This window comes from Lipophrys pholis (assembly GCF_963383615.2).
Source record: "Lipophrys pholis genome assembly, chromosome: 5".
Lineage (NCBI taxonomy): Eukaryota > Metazoa > Chordata > Actinopteri > Blenniiformes > Blenniidae > Lipophrys > Lipophrys pholis.
Window position 1 is genome coordinate 28,543,521 of NC_137628.1, and position 17,068 is coordinate 28,560,588.

Below are 17,068 nucleotides of genomic sequence, written 5' to 3' on the forward strand. Positions count from 1 at the left end.
GAAACGCCAGAAAAGCTGAAAATGCAGAATGTTTCCTTAAAATAATCACCCACGCATGCACACATGATATAAACATTGAAGTGTTTTTCAACCGTCTATCATAGAGGAGAAACATTTTGAAATCCCAAAGAATGAGCAGTACAAACAGCACTACGGAGTCCACTAATGTTATTGTTGACTTACTCACACACTTGCAGAACTATTTACTACGACCTTAGTACAAAAAACCTTGAAAGCTGTGGGGCTTTAATTTATCTTTAACACAACCCGATATGCTCCATGTCAGTGTCATATCTTCATACTACAAATGTTTAATCTTTCAGAACACTTCTTCTGATGGTAATCACACTGCTGCCACACATCTCGGATTTTCTTCAGATTTTCCTCAAAAACATCAGTAAAATTCATGAATCCATCCACCCCTATTTTATGTTTAAAATGCATCGAGTAGATATGACCTTTGATTGAACTCAAAAGAAAACCAATAAACTGACATTTCAGTGGCATTTCAGCGTGTGTTGAAGTGGTTATTCCTATGAGTGTGTTGGACTTGGATAAATCATTTACACAGCAGTGAGACTCAGACTTACCTTGTAGCATGCATCTGTACGCAGACTCTGAGATGGCGTATATGTGGGGGGGCATTTCATGCCTCTTTCTTCCTCTGTACATCTCAATGATGTTCTCTGAATAGATGGGCAGGTTTTTGTAGGGATTTATGACCACACAGAAGAGACCAGAGTATGTCTACAAGAAGAAAAAGGAAACATGGTGGACTGTTAATTCATCGGCGATTGTGTCATGGTTAATACACAAAATATTTTTATATTCATGAGGATTGACTGTATTGAGCAGTAAATATACAATGAACAAGCATTAAAAAACTGGGATCCTTTCAGTGCACTGAGCATGACATAAGGAACTTATGAACTGGAACATCAAGCAAAATGAGGATTTTACCAAATGTCTACAACAATTTCCTGCGAAGTTTAAAAATACTATTTTAATTAATTACCCTTCCTGTTACTGCAAGCTTAGATTGTACCACACACACATACTGGACTGTCAAAAAGATATGACAATACTACTACTATTCATGAATTCTACTTATACACTAGCAGTAAAATGTTGAATGCTACACATTTCCTCATCTACTCATACAGTAAGTGCCATTTAAGAAATAATCTTATTGTACAAGGAGTTTCTTCATGAATTTACACTCAAGTTTGGCCTGCTTACAATACTACCAAGCATTCAATTGAATTTAAGATTCTTATTTCATTTACTTCTGATAACTACATGAGCCATTCAGTTTATAATCTGGTGTCAATTTTACCCAGAAATCCTTTCACATCACAACTGAAATGCAAGAGGTGGTGGTTTTAATCCACGACAGTCTATCTGCACTTCAGCTCTGTAATGCATACAGACTGGCCAGGACAGGGTTAATCCTTGACATCTCTGCTACTGCTGCTGCAACATTACAGGAGAGTTCACGAGGTAGACTATATAGAACACATGCTGCCATATTCATTTTGATGGATGAATCACAACCCTCTCTTATGCTAAATATTAAAATGCACTGACAACCAGCACATTATTTGGCCTCAGTCTGATGGCAGCTTGTTTACGATCATCCTTCTCCTGGACCCATCCAACTGTTTTTAACTCATCTTCTCTGTATGTCCTTTTCACCTTTTTGAGTTCCATGCTTGACTGAGCTGCAAAGCCGCACTATTTTGAGTATGTTGTCTGCGGGAGCCAGCGGACTTCATGGGGCCCAGTTCCAACTAACCCAGTTGTTGAACTGGAACAATAGCAGCACAACTAAAGCATGCGGTGCATTGCGGTGTGGATTGTGTACATGAAAGACGAGGGGGGATAGCCAAAAGAATTCAGAAAAACAGAAACAACATAACTGACACCTGGCTGGGGATTTTCAACACACACATCTATTCATACAGTACACTTATCTGCACTACGATACTGTACAGCCTGAAATAGCACTGTGATGGTACAGCAACATTCAGACAGAGCTGGACAACTTTTTACTGCAACCACTGAATACTGTAATAAAGCCTAAATGTGCAAAAAATGGGTTGAACCTGCAACACTCACAAGAATTCACTTACTCATTCAATATAAATGAATGTATGCCACTTGTGGTGGTTGTATATTGTTGTCGCTCACATAACACACAATATCTCCAACATCCTGTATGATTTATCATACATATACTCAGTGCTCAGTCAATGTCAACAGTATTCATACCTACCATTTGTTTGTTGTCGTGCTTGTTCCTTTTATTGCATACTGCATTTATAGTTTCATTGGCTCCCTTGTATATATCTTATCTTTTTGTCTTGTTCTACTTGTACTTTGCGCCACAAGAGTTGACTCTTAAGCTTGTTGTATTTGTATAATTACAATAAAATCCTTATATTCTACGTGTCTGGAGAAAAGGGGGAGTAATGTTACCAGATGGCCACTGACCCCCCCCCCCCACCTCTTCCCTGTGCACAGATGCTTTAGACACGACAATGTGCTGCAACCTACTACAGACTACAGACCTATGGCTACAGAGAGATTTGTTGCTTTGAAGTCACCAGTGGTATTTGCCTCTTGAAGTGTGACTGCTTTACATCGGTGATATTAACATTACTATTCTAGTACCCACTGTATGCTAGATTATATTGAATGTACATGTTGGCATATGTTTACAGTATATATAACAGAGACTGTGCTGTAATAAACCCATTCAGGACCCCCTAGGGTGGGCACTACGCCAAGCAGACAGATCAGCGATCCTGACCCAGCATGGACCACAAGCAGCGAGGAGAGGGATGACTCAGCCTTGATGTTAGATCTCAGGGGGGTTGTTTGTGGGATTAATGGGGCTCAGAGTAAGGGGTGGGTTGGCCGTCTGCACAACTACCGATTTAAAAAAGAGATTTCTCGTTGAGGAACGTATAGGCAGAGAATGATTACAAACATAGTTAATAGATGACTACTAAAGTATGTATGAGTCTGTGTGTTAAGACAGCCTTGAGCCCACGACCAGAGTAAAACGTTGGCACTTCCAGAATTTTCCCAATAAATGTCCGTGAGAGAAGCAGTGCTTAGCAACTGGGCCTCTCATAATGGATAAAGATTTTTGGACTCCTTGTGTATAAATGAGTGCCTTCCAGTCTGACATCACTGGACCTCACCATGTCTTTGCAAGTATCTTTGCTGTGTTGGCAAAGAATTTAAGAAGTATGTTTGTCAAATATGGGACATTTTAATTATGTCCTTATTTGCCCAGAAAGACTGAAGATTCTCCAGGATTTACATTTGCTCCAATTCTTGAGGTGCTCTAAATCTGTCTCCTAACAGCGCTTGATTGAAATGCTAAACCTGTCATCACGATGGGGCTTTGCATGCTTGTGAGACAGAGTCCACCATAATTTAACCAGCTTGGACACCACAGAGGACACATTGCCTCCCTGGTGAACACAACAAAAATGACTGAGGTCATCTCCCCACATGGTAGAGACCAATGACTACTATGTCACAATTGAAAAAATACACAATGAAAAGGATCTCTAATTACCACAGGTTAACAAAATGTACTGCTGTGAGGGAGAAGCGTCATTATCTAGATGTGAGGATCAATAAAGCAAGAGCTGCTGCACAGCCAGCTCATAACTTTTGTCAATATGTGGACAAAAAAGAAAATCTCAGACAAGCCTGACGGTCAGTTTCCTGATGAAAGGCGCTCAAAGGAGACTTTGTCCACATTTCTGTTGTGAACAAAGACACTCCAATAAAAGGTGGACACTTAAAGAAACAGACACAAAGCTCTCAGCCTGGAGCTGCCACACATCCGCTTCAGGATGCACGCTGCAGCCCTCTGCTAACAAAGCATGAGCATATAATGGCCTGCATTCAATAATACATCATGGTGGCATCATGGATTCTTCGGTTTCTCTTTTTACTCAGCCACTGGATCCGCCTTTGTGATCAACCTCCTTCAAAATAACATTTTCATGTTATACCTTCAGTCCATAAACTCCTGTTGCTTTAGAAACATCATAATGATCTCATTTGTATTTAAAAGTCTTGTGTGAATAGATGTCAGGAGAAACAGAGTCAGGAGTGCTGGAGCAGCTGACCCACAGATCTTTGTGTCTCCAACCCAACTTCTTGGTCCTTTACTTTGCACTTGAGGGGCTAAAGGCCGATATATACGTCTGCGTCTACAGTATGCCTTGGGCAGTGTGTAACCTCTTACACTCCCTTCACCCCTGGAAGTCCTGTGTCAAGTTTGTAGGAGTCACAAAGTAGTTCAATGCTATAACGCTACAGGTGAAGGAGGCTCGGTCGTGAAACCGCATGAAAATCGTTGGTGGTGTTCATTTTCCAGTTGCTCATTTGCAGTCAGCTTAAGCAATTTGGCCTAAAGATTGGCAGAATGTCAGCTTCAGGTGAAAGCCAGCAGACTGCAGCGGCGACCTGCAAGCTAGCGTCCTACACGGTGTCGTCCATATTATCAAAGCTGTGCAAAGAGTTTTGGATGGCATGGCAACCAGAATTCTTGTCCTGCCTGGAGGGGGGGGGGGGCAAAAATGATTCCTGCAGCAAAAATGACTGCACACAGAGCTCAGAAAAAAAGGCTCCTCTGTGACCTTGTTGGTCAGCTATAAACAGACACACTCTACCCATTAATGTCACATCAGGTTTTTTCTTTAACAGCACAACTGATGAAATTCAGTTATTTGAGCAAAACAGATGTTGCTTATCAGTGCACACAAAGAGCTCTGTTAAGGCAGTTTGGTTACAGTGTGACTCGGCACTGACCTTCCTGAGCTAAGACATGGGACCGCAGCTCCATTATAAGCCCTCTGAAATACAAACTTTTTCTTTTTAGTCGGGCCTTAAAAAATCTGGATTAAACAAAACCTGAACTTGTAAAACCTCCCGCACAGCCTTTCAGAAGAAAGCTGGATTTCTTACATTGTACCATCAAGTTTGAAGAGGTTAACTCTTGAACCAGTTTTTATCTTTGGCCCCAAAAAAATAAAAACAACAAAGAGATTAACTAGGATCCATCTCACTCAGCTTATAGTAAGATTTTGAATAAAGTTATAGTCAGCAAAGACAGTCCAAAGCTTCCAATGCAACACTCTCCGACTTTGAGCCATCATATTCACTAATATATATATATATATATAAATGATACAATTTGGCCTCAATTTGAAGTAATTTGAATTTATCAGACAAGTTACGGTCAAATTTTCCGTGGGGATTCAATCACATGAATAGTAGGTAATGTCACCAGATGTACGACACTCTCATATTGTTGATATATTTATGTCTAGCTACATAACCAGTCACTTGTGGTATAGTCAGTTGTCCAAATATATATTAATATTTCTACTACACTGCACATAAGAGATACGGACTACAGCACAGCTGAAAGTCAATCCCATAAACATTTGACCAAACAGGACAAAGTTCCACATTCACAACAGCTAGCTTGTCAGATAGTGTCTGAAAAGGAAAACACAACAAAACAGCTCTGAGCACAAATGGAACAGACTGGAAAGGCACACTTGAGCCTTTTGAATGACTTAAAACAACAATATTTTATATTGACTTCCTAATCATTTACAAAGGACATGAGTTTCATTGGTGCTTAAATAGAAATTCAGCTTTTTTCAAGTATCTGCTCCAGGGATATTTTTTCATTTTCTCAGTGTGAAAGGGGACCTGGCTCCTGGCCGGGTCTCAGGAGGCCTACACGCTCCGTGCATGGGCTATTCCAGGAATGCATGTTGTTAACTGGGTCATAATCGCAAGGGTAATCGGCATATTACGTACGACATAATCGCTTGTTCACTGAAGGGGATGCGTTTGTCACTCTCTTAAATTCGTAGACTGAAATATGAGACGATTTGGAAATAAGTTGCATTTTTCTTAGAACGCATCAGTGTAATTAATGTGCACTTTAGTTGTATTATAGACCGAGTCATCTCAAAAACCACACAGTAGAACTATAGCGACACACATGAGCTTGTTCACATGAGGGAACCTCTTACTGTGGTAATATGCATTATGATACAGTACACCATTAAAACTTTTTTAGATAATTGGATAAGCTTCATATTACAAAGGTCACAAAACTAAACTTTTAAATGGGTATTAGCAGTTGTTGTTGATCAGTTTCTTAGTTGATATCCTCTAGTAACGTGTATAGTTGGGATGTGACAAAGACCAAGAATTTGTAAGTTTGGACACCACATGTTTTAAATGACGAAGTCTATGCTTTTACATTGACATTGAAACTTTTAGGAGACTGATAAAGATAAAGACGATCAGAGCACAGTACTTTTTATGAAGAGAAGTGACTTACATAGATGAGACCAGAGTAGTATCGGTCTTTAAGGTTATGAAGCACAGACGCCTCGTTCAGGCAGGTGAGCTCTGCCATGTCCTCAACCTTGCTGAACTTGGGCGGATTCATCTTCTGGATGTCGTCCTTGTTGACCACCGCCTTCTTCCCATTCTCTGCCAGCTCCACCACCACCTCCTCCCCGCGCTCCTCGCGAACACTCGCAGCCTCGAAGCCGTGGCGTTCCGACGGGATCCATACTAGCCTCTTGGCTGTCCAGTCAGCTTGTGCTGCTGGGTTGTAAACCACAGCGCGGTCCACAAAAAGATACCGCTCTGGGTCCTCCTGCCCACTCCTCTGTGACATCGCTGCTGGAAACCAGAAGCAGACCACTCTTGGACACCTGTGTGGAAGAGAGAAAGTATTAAATGTACATTACCAACACAGAGAAACCATGCATTGAATAAAATGTCCTACAAAATGATTTTTCCTTTACAACAGACGAGTGATTGTATCTCTAGATTCTTAAAGCAGTCACCTTTATGCCACAGAGATGGGAGTCAGTTCCAGGATTACTTTTAATACACACCTGTGCTGTAATTTCTCAGGCTGGTAAATAAGCCTTGATGTGTGTTGGTTACAGCACCTGTTGTCTTCTCCTATTACGAACCCCTCCCACTCGTTTTCCAAACTAACTCAAAGTCACCATGGAGTTCAACACAATACTGAACAAATTAACAAGTGTGTGTGATTGTCTGTTATTCTCTGGTTGCCTTGTGATGGACTGGTGACTTATCCAGGTTGTATCCTGCCTTCATCCATCGAATCGAGTCTGGCAACCCGCAACCCTGAATTGGGTATAATGTCATCATGGATGGATGGATGGATGGATGGATGGATGGATGGATGGATGGAAAGGCTATACAGAGAAGCTTTGGTCAAGCATTGCTCTGTGTAATGATGCATTTGAATCGCTAACGTTTGAAGGCCTGCGCTATGAACAGATTCTACCTTCTACCACGGTCCTTGTTTTTATAAAACATATCAATTCTCATATAATTCTATTACATTTTTTGGAAAAACCACACTCTCATTCATCGACCGTGCTTTACAGTCAGAGAGATATAAAAAGAACAGTTGCTGGTTGTCAGGTAGAACAGAATCAATGACTTTCTGTGAGCTTGAAGTCGCTGCATGTTGCTGCTAAATGTTGGCAGTGAAAACAATCAGATCACAATGATCAGACTCCTCCTGTTACAAAAACAAAAGATTTCTACCAAAACACCTTAAGGTGACAATAACTAGTTATATTTCTACATAATGTTATTTACCAAGTTTCAATGAAGAAGTCTTAACAGATAAATTTCAAAGCATGTCCAGTGGAGTGACAGGTGTCAAAGCTTATCACGGTCATCATCCAGTGTTTGGTGCAGGCCTGTCATTACTCTGCAGGGACTTGTGACGCTGTTGTTGATGAGGATCAGACATTATTTTAATTTCCTTCTATCATAGAAATGCGAGTTATCTAAACACATGGTACTTGGCCTTTCCTACAGCAAAACAGTGATTATGAGTGGGAGTCCCTATGATATCTAAGATAGAAAGGTACTTTATTCTGATCTAATGAGGAATTCTAACTAAATGAACACGTCAATGTTAATTGTTTGTATTCAGGCTTTTATTGTTGTTAATTCTCTTATGTAGTAGGCCTGTGAATTTTCCCAGAAGGATCAGCTTTGCCCACACAGACAGTTCTGTGAGTGTCAAGCCTCCATCCTCATGCATAACCAACCCACATACACAGTAAATTCACAATTTTAGCCGTTTCTGAAGAAAACCTGTTTCGCTTCATTAAAGCAAAGTAAAGAAACAAAGAATAAAAACATTAAACCCCCACAAATGACACATTTTAGAAAGTCAATCTCAATCTATGAAACAGTCGAAAAGAAAAGCGAATTTGATCATTAGGTAATCAGCAGGTAATTTCTGAAAGGAAACATGCTAAATGGTTTCTGCTTTAACTTCAAGAGGATTTGTTAGTTTTTTTGTAGTTGAATTTTTAAGTTGTTGGTTTTTTTTTTGCTCAAGTCATTTACCCTATTTGAGGACATTATCTTCAGGTTCAAGCAATGATGATCAATATTTTGCTTTTAAAAATATACAATTCAAACAGACCAAACAGTTAAGAAAAATTACAAGTTGATTATTGAAATATTTTGATGGGACAAAAAAGGTAACTTGAAGGCATATGTTCAGCTTTAAGCAAGGATGACAAACATTTTACTTTATGTTTACATTTTAAATCCCAAATGATAAATCAACAGATTATTGGAATTAATGAAAAATGATCGTGGAATGTCATCTTATGCTTTAAAAAACAAGAGAGATCCTTTACAATTCACTGTGACTAATCAAAATAAATACTGGTAATTAATTGAGCAGTAACTGCTGGTTTTTATGTAGCAGGTAACCACTGTCAGCTTATTCAAAAGAAAAAATTTAAACAAAAAGGACCAAACACCCCTATTCTCACAATTTATGAATTACTAATTATTCAAAATGTATGAAGCTATAGATGAATTTCTTTAAATTAGATGTGTAAACTGATTTATTACAGTGTGGAAATCTTTTTTTTTTTTAATATATAAAAAAAGTAAAAGATTAAAATTCTCCATCTATGTATTTGATTTCTGTACTATAACCGAGAACTGGACAGGTATTGCTTTTAATTGTGCTGATCAGGCGCCATTCATGTCATCCTTGTTTGATACTGTAAACTATTAATACAAGTCTTGCATTTCGCCCGTTGCAACTCGATGGGCAATGATTCCGTAAAGGAGGATGACTTTGAAAATCCAATAAACCAAGTGGAGGTTAAAAATAGTAGACGAAATAACTAAAGAGGAAATAAGTCAGAGCAGGGTAACTGTTGTATAAGTTGGCACTTGATGCTCTCAACAGCTGATGCAAGGACTCGTCTGTCAGAAAGCTCCATTCAAGCTCCTGTCTTATTAATCTAAGACAACCTCATCTGGGATATTTAACCTACAATCTAGTCCCAAGCTTAAATCAGGCACTATTTAGATACAGATCTGGGTCAGGTCATGGGGGGGGGGGGGCTGTGTGTGTGTGTGTGTGTGTGTGTGTGTGTGTGTGTGTGTGTGTGTGTGTGTGTGTGTGTGTGTGTGTGTGTGTGTGGCTGCAGGCTGTTGTGTCTATGCATCCTTCCAGTCACTTTCAGCTGTCAACCGAGAGAATTACAATACAGATGTGCAAAATGTTGATGCAGCAACTTCACCTTCATTTGAAATCTATACCATTACCTTTTTGGGATTACACTTTCTATATTTCACTTGACCTTTACCTACTTTTCCTCATTTATTGTTTCTTTATTCCATCATAGCCCATTTTAAGAATCTACCAGGAATTTCCCTTTCAATCCATTTTCATACGCCTTGTTGTCATTAGAAAAATGTCTTCGTATTCCTGAATGACATTCAATGTTGTCTTAATGTCATTTGATCAGCACATTGATTTTACAGCTTTCATCTTATCATCTCTGAGTCTTTGTCTGCTCGTCTCTAATTGATCCACACTTGCTGTTGTTGATTTGTTTTTAACAGACTTGTCAGTCATCTGTCCGCGAGGTGCCTTGAAACACTCGCTCCTGCACTAGAGATGCTCTGCGCTTGGAGGTTGGACGCGTTGATCGGGTGTCAAGTCGTGGAAGCGGCTCGTCGTGTCCAGGCCAAACAGCTGCAGCGGCTAAGGTTAGCTGCTAGCGTTAGCTCCAAAGTTGATCCCCCCAGAAACCCGGAGAGGCTCCACGAAGCCCCGCGGACTGTCCGACTGCACGCCACCGAGGGGGCTGCAGAGGACCCGCGCAAAGTATTGTGAGGCGAATTGCGGCTGGTGTGGATCGTCTCGGTTTGAGCGCAGACGGGAGTTTGCGGGATGAAGTGTGCAGCCTCCCATCGTGGGTGTGGGAGGCTCACGCGCAGCCGTCTGGGTGGGGATGGAAGCGCGCGGACAATGACCGCGCCGTTTCACCGCGGCAGCTCGTATAACACCCCCCCCGCAAACAGTGTCTCTGAAGGGCGAATACTAAGTGAAGAGCTGTAATTCAACCCCGCTGGAGGGCTTTGCGGCGCCGGCTAACGCTAGCAGAGCTCCCGGTCCTCCATCATTAAAAAGTCATGGCACAATAATCCGCTAGCTAACGGTTACCGCCGCTAACCGCCACATCCCCCGCTGAGAGCGACCGGTGATAAGGCTGGACTCACCGCACGTAGTGGGTGAAGACACCGCGCTTCGGTGCCTCTCGGTATCCCGGTGGAGAGATAAACCCCAGATGCGTGTTAACAAAGTCCCGTCCTTCGGCCGCTCTCTCATCAGTGGTACTCCTCCACCATCCAGCACCCTCTCAACCGAACTCTCTCTCCGCTCCGGCCCGGGAGGAGGAAGCGCCGCACTTCTCTCCGGTCACGCCCAACCAAAGCAATGTCGGATTTTGATTGGATGGAGGAGTGCAATGCCGCGTTGTGATTGGTGGAAATTGAGGTCCCAGCCCCAAAACTTTGATAGTTGATGAGTGCCGCCCAAAGATCAGAACACCTGCAGGCCGGTGATGCTGCTGCTGCTGCGGCGTGACGCGGCCCAGGGAGGCCGCCAGGTGGGGTCCTGGATTCCACACACGGTGGCGCAAAGGTTTAGGATGCAAGACTGTAAAGGAATCTAACATGTTTCGCATTCATTCTGAGGCTGGATTCTTTAGGATCTTTAACTTTTATGGGATCTAAAATATATATATATATATATTTTTTTTTTCTCAATTCGGTTTTTGGTTTGAGTTTACTTTGATGTATAAGGTGGTTAAAAAACAAGTGGCCCTATCTGATGGTTTTGTGAATGTTTGAAGAAGACCTTTTCTTGCAGAGTTAAGATAAACTGATTGTCTGCTTCATATATATAAAATACTCATGTAAAAGCACAAGGGCACTTAAAAAACAAATGGACGTGAAATATAGCTATGATAACATATACGATTTATATAGATGGATAGATAGATGATAGATGGATAGATAGATAGATGGATAGATAGATAGATAGATAGATAGATAGATAGATAGATAGATAGATAGATAGATAGATAGATAGATAGATAGATAGATAGATAGATAGATAGATAGATAGATAGATAGATAGATAGATAGATAGATCACTTACGATGTATTTTTTTAGTCGTGCAACTAGGATTCATTTTCATTACTTCAAGTCATTCATTGGTGAATGATGTATAATCCAGTTTAAAAATCTATATCTACATCTACATCTATGTCCATTTCTATCTCTCCATATATATATATTGTACTGGACTCTATTATAATGAATATTCATGGCATTCTGCAACATTATTGCCCTTTTCTTTCTTTCTTTCTTTCTTTCTTTCTTTCTTTCTTTCTTTCTTTCTTTCTTTCTTTCTTTCTTTCTTCAGAATTTCATTGTATTCATGATGATGACAATAAAGCCTTTGAATCCTGAATCTTAAATATACTGTAAGTATGTATGTATAGATAGGCGTATGGAGATTAATTTATATTGGGTAAAAGTATATTCATTATTCATATTAACTAATCTAAACAGATTTTTTTTTCTTTTTTAAATGTGTTTGTATTTTGTTTCATACCATAGTTTTGACATGTCTGTAATAAAATTAATAATAAATTAATGCTGTGTTCTATTTCAAATGGGAGTTCATATTTTCTGTTTTTATCACGGAGGAGTAAGTAAATGAGGAAATATTTAGATTTGTTTTATGATCCCATTATTTACATACTACTCATTTTATATTCGCATTTATTGTTTTAGTCTTGTCCGTTCCATTGTTTATTGTGCATTGCTGCTATCACCAATATATCCAATTGAACTAAATTATCATATAACGGTCTTCAATTAACTGTATAACGTGACATTGGATCGCTCCAGAGTGGGCCTTTTCCAACTGAGAAGACAGTTTACTATTTAAATAGTGCTCTCTGTTGATTAAAAACAGATATCACTACTAAAAAGCGAAACTTCAAGATATAAAATGCCATTTTGATATTTTTGCAACAGGTACAATGCAAGAGATCTGAACTTTGACAAAAAGGAAGATGATCACTTATAACTGTGCAATAAGTGGTGCAATAACTATAATAATCTATAAAAACGTACTTACTATGTAAAATACATCCACCCCCATATTCTGTACATGTCCACACTTATAGGCACCGTGTGCATTTTTTCATTTTTATTATATTGTATTTTATCTGCTTTTTTTAGTTTATGCTATGTTTGCTTCTTTTTCTTTACTATCCTGTTGTACCACTGCAAATTTCTCCATATGTGAGATAAATAAAGGGATATCTTATCTTATCTTATCCTATCCTATCCTATCTTATCTTATCTTATCTTATCTTATCTTATCTTATCTTATCTTATCTTATCTTATCTTATCTTATCTTATCCTATCCTATCCTATCCTATCCTATCCTATCCTATCCTATCCTATCCTATCCTATCCTATCCTATCCTATCTTATCTTATCTTATCTTATCTTATCTTATCTTATCTTATCTTATCTTACGCAAACCACGGCACAATAAAATAAACTATTTCAGCAGAAAATACTACGTATTACAAAAAAGATGGCACCATATTTATCGTGGAGAGAAAAATGACATCGCTGTGGAATGGGGACGGCGAACCAGCAGGCTGAAGCATCAAGGTGATGTCTGTGTTTCTACAATAGAAAAGTAAATTACCTGCAAAGAAAAGAAAAAGTTGCCTGATTAAAAATTCATTTCAGAACTAGAATCTCCCTGGTTTCTCCAAAGAATCCGTCATTACCGAGGTGAATATGTGTGTATATAAGCTCATTTATTAGTTTTTTTATGGTCACATAATCTTTCGTCACTCAATGGTATCGTTGCAGTTTTCTGCCTTATATATCACATAAAACCTCTACACATAGCTGCTAATATTCGTTTGTATTTTGAATTTTATCAAAAGCAGTCTTGTATATTCTACTGAAAGTAGTTTGTATTCCGCTCTTGCCAGACTCTTATTAGTATGTTGGACTCCTGAAGTAATTCACAAAATGTTTCAATGATACACACCCATTTTCTATATAACTTAATCAGGATAGGTGAAGGCAGGATACACTCCGCTTCCAGGCCGTCACAGGAAATAAACAACAACAACAACAACAACACAGAGAGACAGACACATTCACACATACAGGTCATTTACAGTACAAAGAGAAAACCACACACCTTTAGAGTTATAAATAAATAAAATTACACACGTTAACAACATGAACAATTTCCAGTCACTGATTAACCTCAGACATAAAGGCCCCTAGGCCCAGACTTGAACCAGTGATCTTCTGTGAAGTCTTCACAAAATCAAACAATACGGAGAAAATCCTAAACAATGCGTCAATTGTATAAAAAATTATATAATGATAACAATAATTATACGTTTTTTGTTTTGCCTGAACTGTGAGGTGGACACAACCCTTTTCGGTACATTACATGATCATCCCGTAGATTACCAAAGAGTTTGAATCACGTTTTAATTTGATTTGTAAGTTGTTGTTTTTCCCGCAGTATCATATTTAACATCTTTTTAACGTCTCATACTTTCAGAGATGCATATAGAGATTAAAATAAGCCTTGAGACTCTCAGATTTGTTAGAGTACAGTAATTCCCCCCCCTGTTTTTTTACCCTTCCAGTCTCCCAAAGAGTTAACCTGGCCTGGCCCTGTTCAAATGATTTCACATGCTGTATATTAGAGTGCAGCAGGCAGCAGAGGGCAGCAGAAGTAAAGGCAAAGCTGTTCTTCCTCTCAGGCTGACAGATTCAGATCAGGTCACTGGACCGCCACACTGTCATTTCCCTGACACTGTTGTGTCATCTTCCTCTGACCAAACTCAATTCTCACTGCTGTTAAACTCAGACGAGTTGGACACGTTTTAATTTCAGGTATATGACAGAATCTGTCTGTCGTCCTGTAGGACAGACAGATTGAAGGTTCGGCCGTGTAGTGAAGCCCGTTTAATGATCAGCCAGCTTCTCCTCGCATATCAAACAGGTTTCCACTGCGGTTGGTCAGAAGTATTCTTCCCTGGATCTCCCGTGTAGAAAGGAGCAGCTTAGTTTGCGTGGCAGATGCACGGTGCCCGAATGAGTTATCTCATCTCATCTTGATGGGTGACAGAGTGACACCCTTCGGTGTGGCTCAGGAATACTGCCATTTTGCAAAATGCTGCGACAGCTCCGTCTCTCAATTGTTGGCTTCTCCTGTCGCCTCTGTGGCATAATAGACCTGTCATCAGCATCGTCCTTCACCACCCCTCTCCTGCTTTTGTCTAGACGGCAGCTTATCAAAAAACAAATCTTCATCTTTTCTTTTTTTTCTTTTCTCCTCCGGAGCTTCGATAAGGAATGTCAAATGTGGCCATTTCAATACTGCCACGCCAGATTGGATTGAGATAAAAGTGTGACCTCTTTGGGCATTTCAGTTTTTCCACACAGGTGCAAATGAATGAGCTCGCTTTGCTCTGTCACTGGAAAGAATCTCCATCTTAATGAGTAAATTGTTCCCACCACTGTTTTGGAAATAGGCTTTGCCTGAATAGATCATCTTGTCATAAATGTTATATTATATATTGTAAGTGTAAATATTCTTGATTTTCTATAGTAACTTGTTCTTCTTCTCCTCAGTTTTTCCCCCTCAACGCCACTGAAGTGATTACCACTGATTATTTTTCTATTGCTGCCCCTGTTAGTGAGGGTTATACACTGTATTCCACTGCAGTTTGATGTTTGCTGCGGAAATTACAAAACACCATTTGTGCAAACTCACAAAATCAACAATATAGACCGTCAGAAGGAAAATATAAACAGAAACACACACAAAAACTTGATTATTTTTTCTCCCTTTGTCATTGGAATCTTTTACTGAGAATCCATATGGTACAGACAGTATTATGGTCATGCCTACTGTTACTAATATTGTTTTGGGTTTTTTTACACTCCAGTATTTGTAGATTCTGTCTGATGAAAGATGAGACTATTGTAAACGGTGTAAACAAAATAGGAAGGCTTTCAAGTCGATGTCTGGTCATTCAAAACGACTTCATTAAAGTTACATTAAAGCAAAAATAAGCACTTTGATTAGGTGGCAGTTAATATATTGGCTGTGAGCACATCTGCTCTGTTTCTTCTTCAGTCCTGACTCGTCCTCAGCTTCCTCTCCGCCGGACAAACTGTCCGCCTCGACGTTGGACACGCAGTTTGTAAAGAAGCAGATCTTCATTTGTGCTTTACCGTCAGTATACTTCCTCCCAGAGCGGCTGCCTTCACACATCCGTCATCGTCACAGTGACTTGAAAGGTTTGCGTTTGGAACAGTGAGCTGCTGGCGATATGAAGAGGTGGACAGGAAGTTGTCTCGGTCAATTTAACTGGCGATAAATCAGAGACTATCGTGATTTAAAGGAGATTCCGCACAAAACTTTTACTTGCCCCTGAACAGTTTCCTCAGAAAGTCTGGGTCTCATACGAGAGAGAAACATGACATTTACTCTGCCAAAACTAAACGGCTCTTCTTTGCTACTGATTATTTCAGAATATTCTACTGGGAATTGTAACATTATACAATATATATGATGCACAGATGGGCTGGCACTTTTTAATCTCATTGCACTCGTTTCTATTCAATTCAATTCAATTCAATTCGATTCTAGTTGATTCGATTCTATTCAAAAGCTCTTTGTAGGTCGATTTCATACAATACTGCATGTGATATTACTGCTTTGCCTTTATGTTTACTTTTGCGACTTTAGTTTTTCTGCGTTGAAGCTTGTGGGTGTTCGTACATTTGAATCATCATTATCAGACCAAATGTCCAAAAGAATTCCAGCATCCAGAGTAGCTTATCAAATACATGCACTGCTTTCTTTCTTTCTCTCTTACTTATTTCACTAACCTCTGAAGTTTAGCCCAGCGAGAGGAGGTACGGTTGGCGGCAGACGTGTGAGCAGCTCACTGATCAGAATGATTGGCAACTGGAGCTCAAGCTTCCGATTTCTTTGGGAGATGCCGAGTTGAAACAAATTCAGGGTGATAGCTGAAGCAGAAGAAGGGCAGAGGCAGACTTTCCAGGATCAGTTCTGGTTGGTGTCTCCCCCTGCATCAGACCAGCCACTGGAACACTTTAAATATGAGCCTCACAGCAGCAGAGATTGGATATGAGATGGGAACTTTCCAGCAGCGTCGTGTCGGTACCAGTAGTTATCACATTCCTCAGATAGGGAAGGTTAAACACCATTACCATATAGAAAGCAATGATGACGGGAAAGTTACGTCGGTTATGCACATTGGAGCAGAGCGATATTTCATTTCAATTCAATATGTAAATCTGAATGTGGAGGCGGCAACTGTTGATGTTTTCTTCCTCACAATCCAGAGAACAAGACAGAGGGAATGTGTCTAATGCGGCTTTTAAATATTGTGTTAAATGCAAAGTTCTAATGAGGCTGGAGATCATGATATTTCCATTTTAGGACCTTGATAAAAGCACTGAATTGCATGTGGATGTTTTTTTTTTTTTGTTTTTTTAATCTTTTCATCTTGAGAAATGTTTATCAC

The 17,068-nt window shown here is 39.7% G+C and overlaps 1 protein-coding gene across 1 annotated transcript in view; it reads right to left on the reverse strand.

Annotated features, from left to right (window-relative positions):
* LOC308109879 (myosin-10-like) overlaps positions 1–10,825 on the reverse strand; it is a 47,251-nt gene extending 36,426 nt beyond the window's left edge. The window contains exons 1-3 of the mRNA XM_080463707.1: positions 10,657–10,825; positions 6,395–6,776; positions 591–747 (exon numbers count right to left, since the gene is read on the reverse strand). Coding sequence (XP_080319833.1) covers positions 591–747; positions 6,395–6,739 — 502 coding nt within the window. The 5' untranslated portion in view covers positions 6,740–6,776; positions 10,657–10,825. The remainder of the gene's footprint in view (positions 1–590; positions 748–6,394; positions 6,777–10,656) is intronic.
* Positions 10,826–17,068: the final 6,243 nt, after the last annotated feature.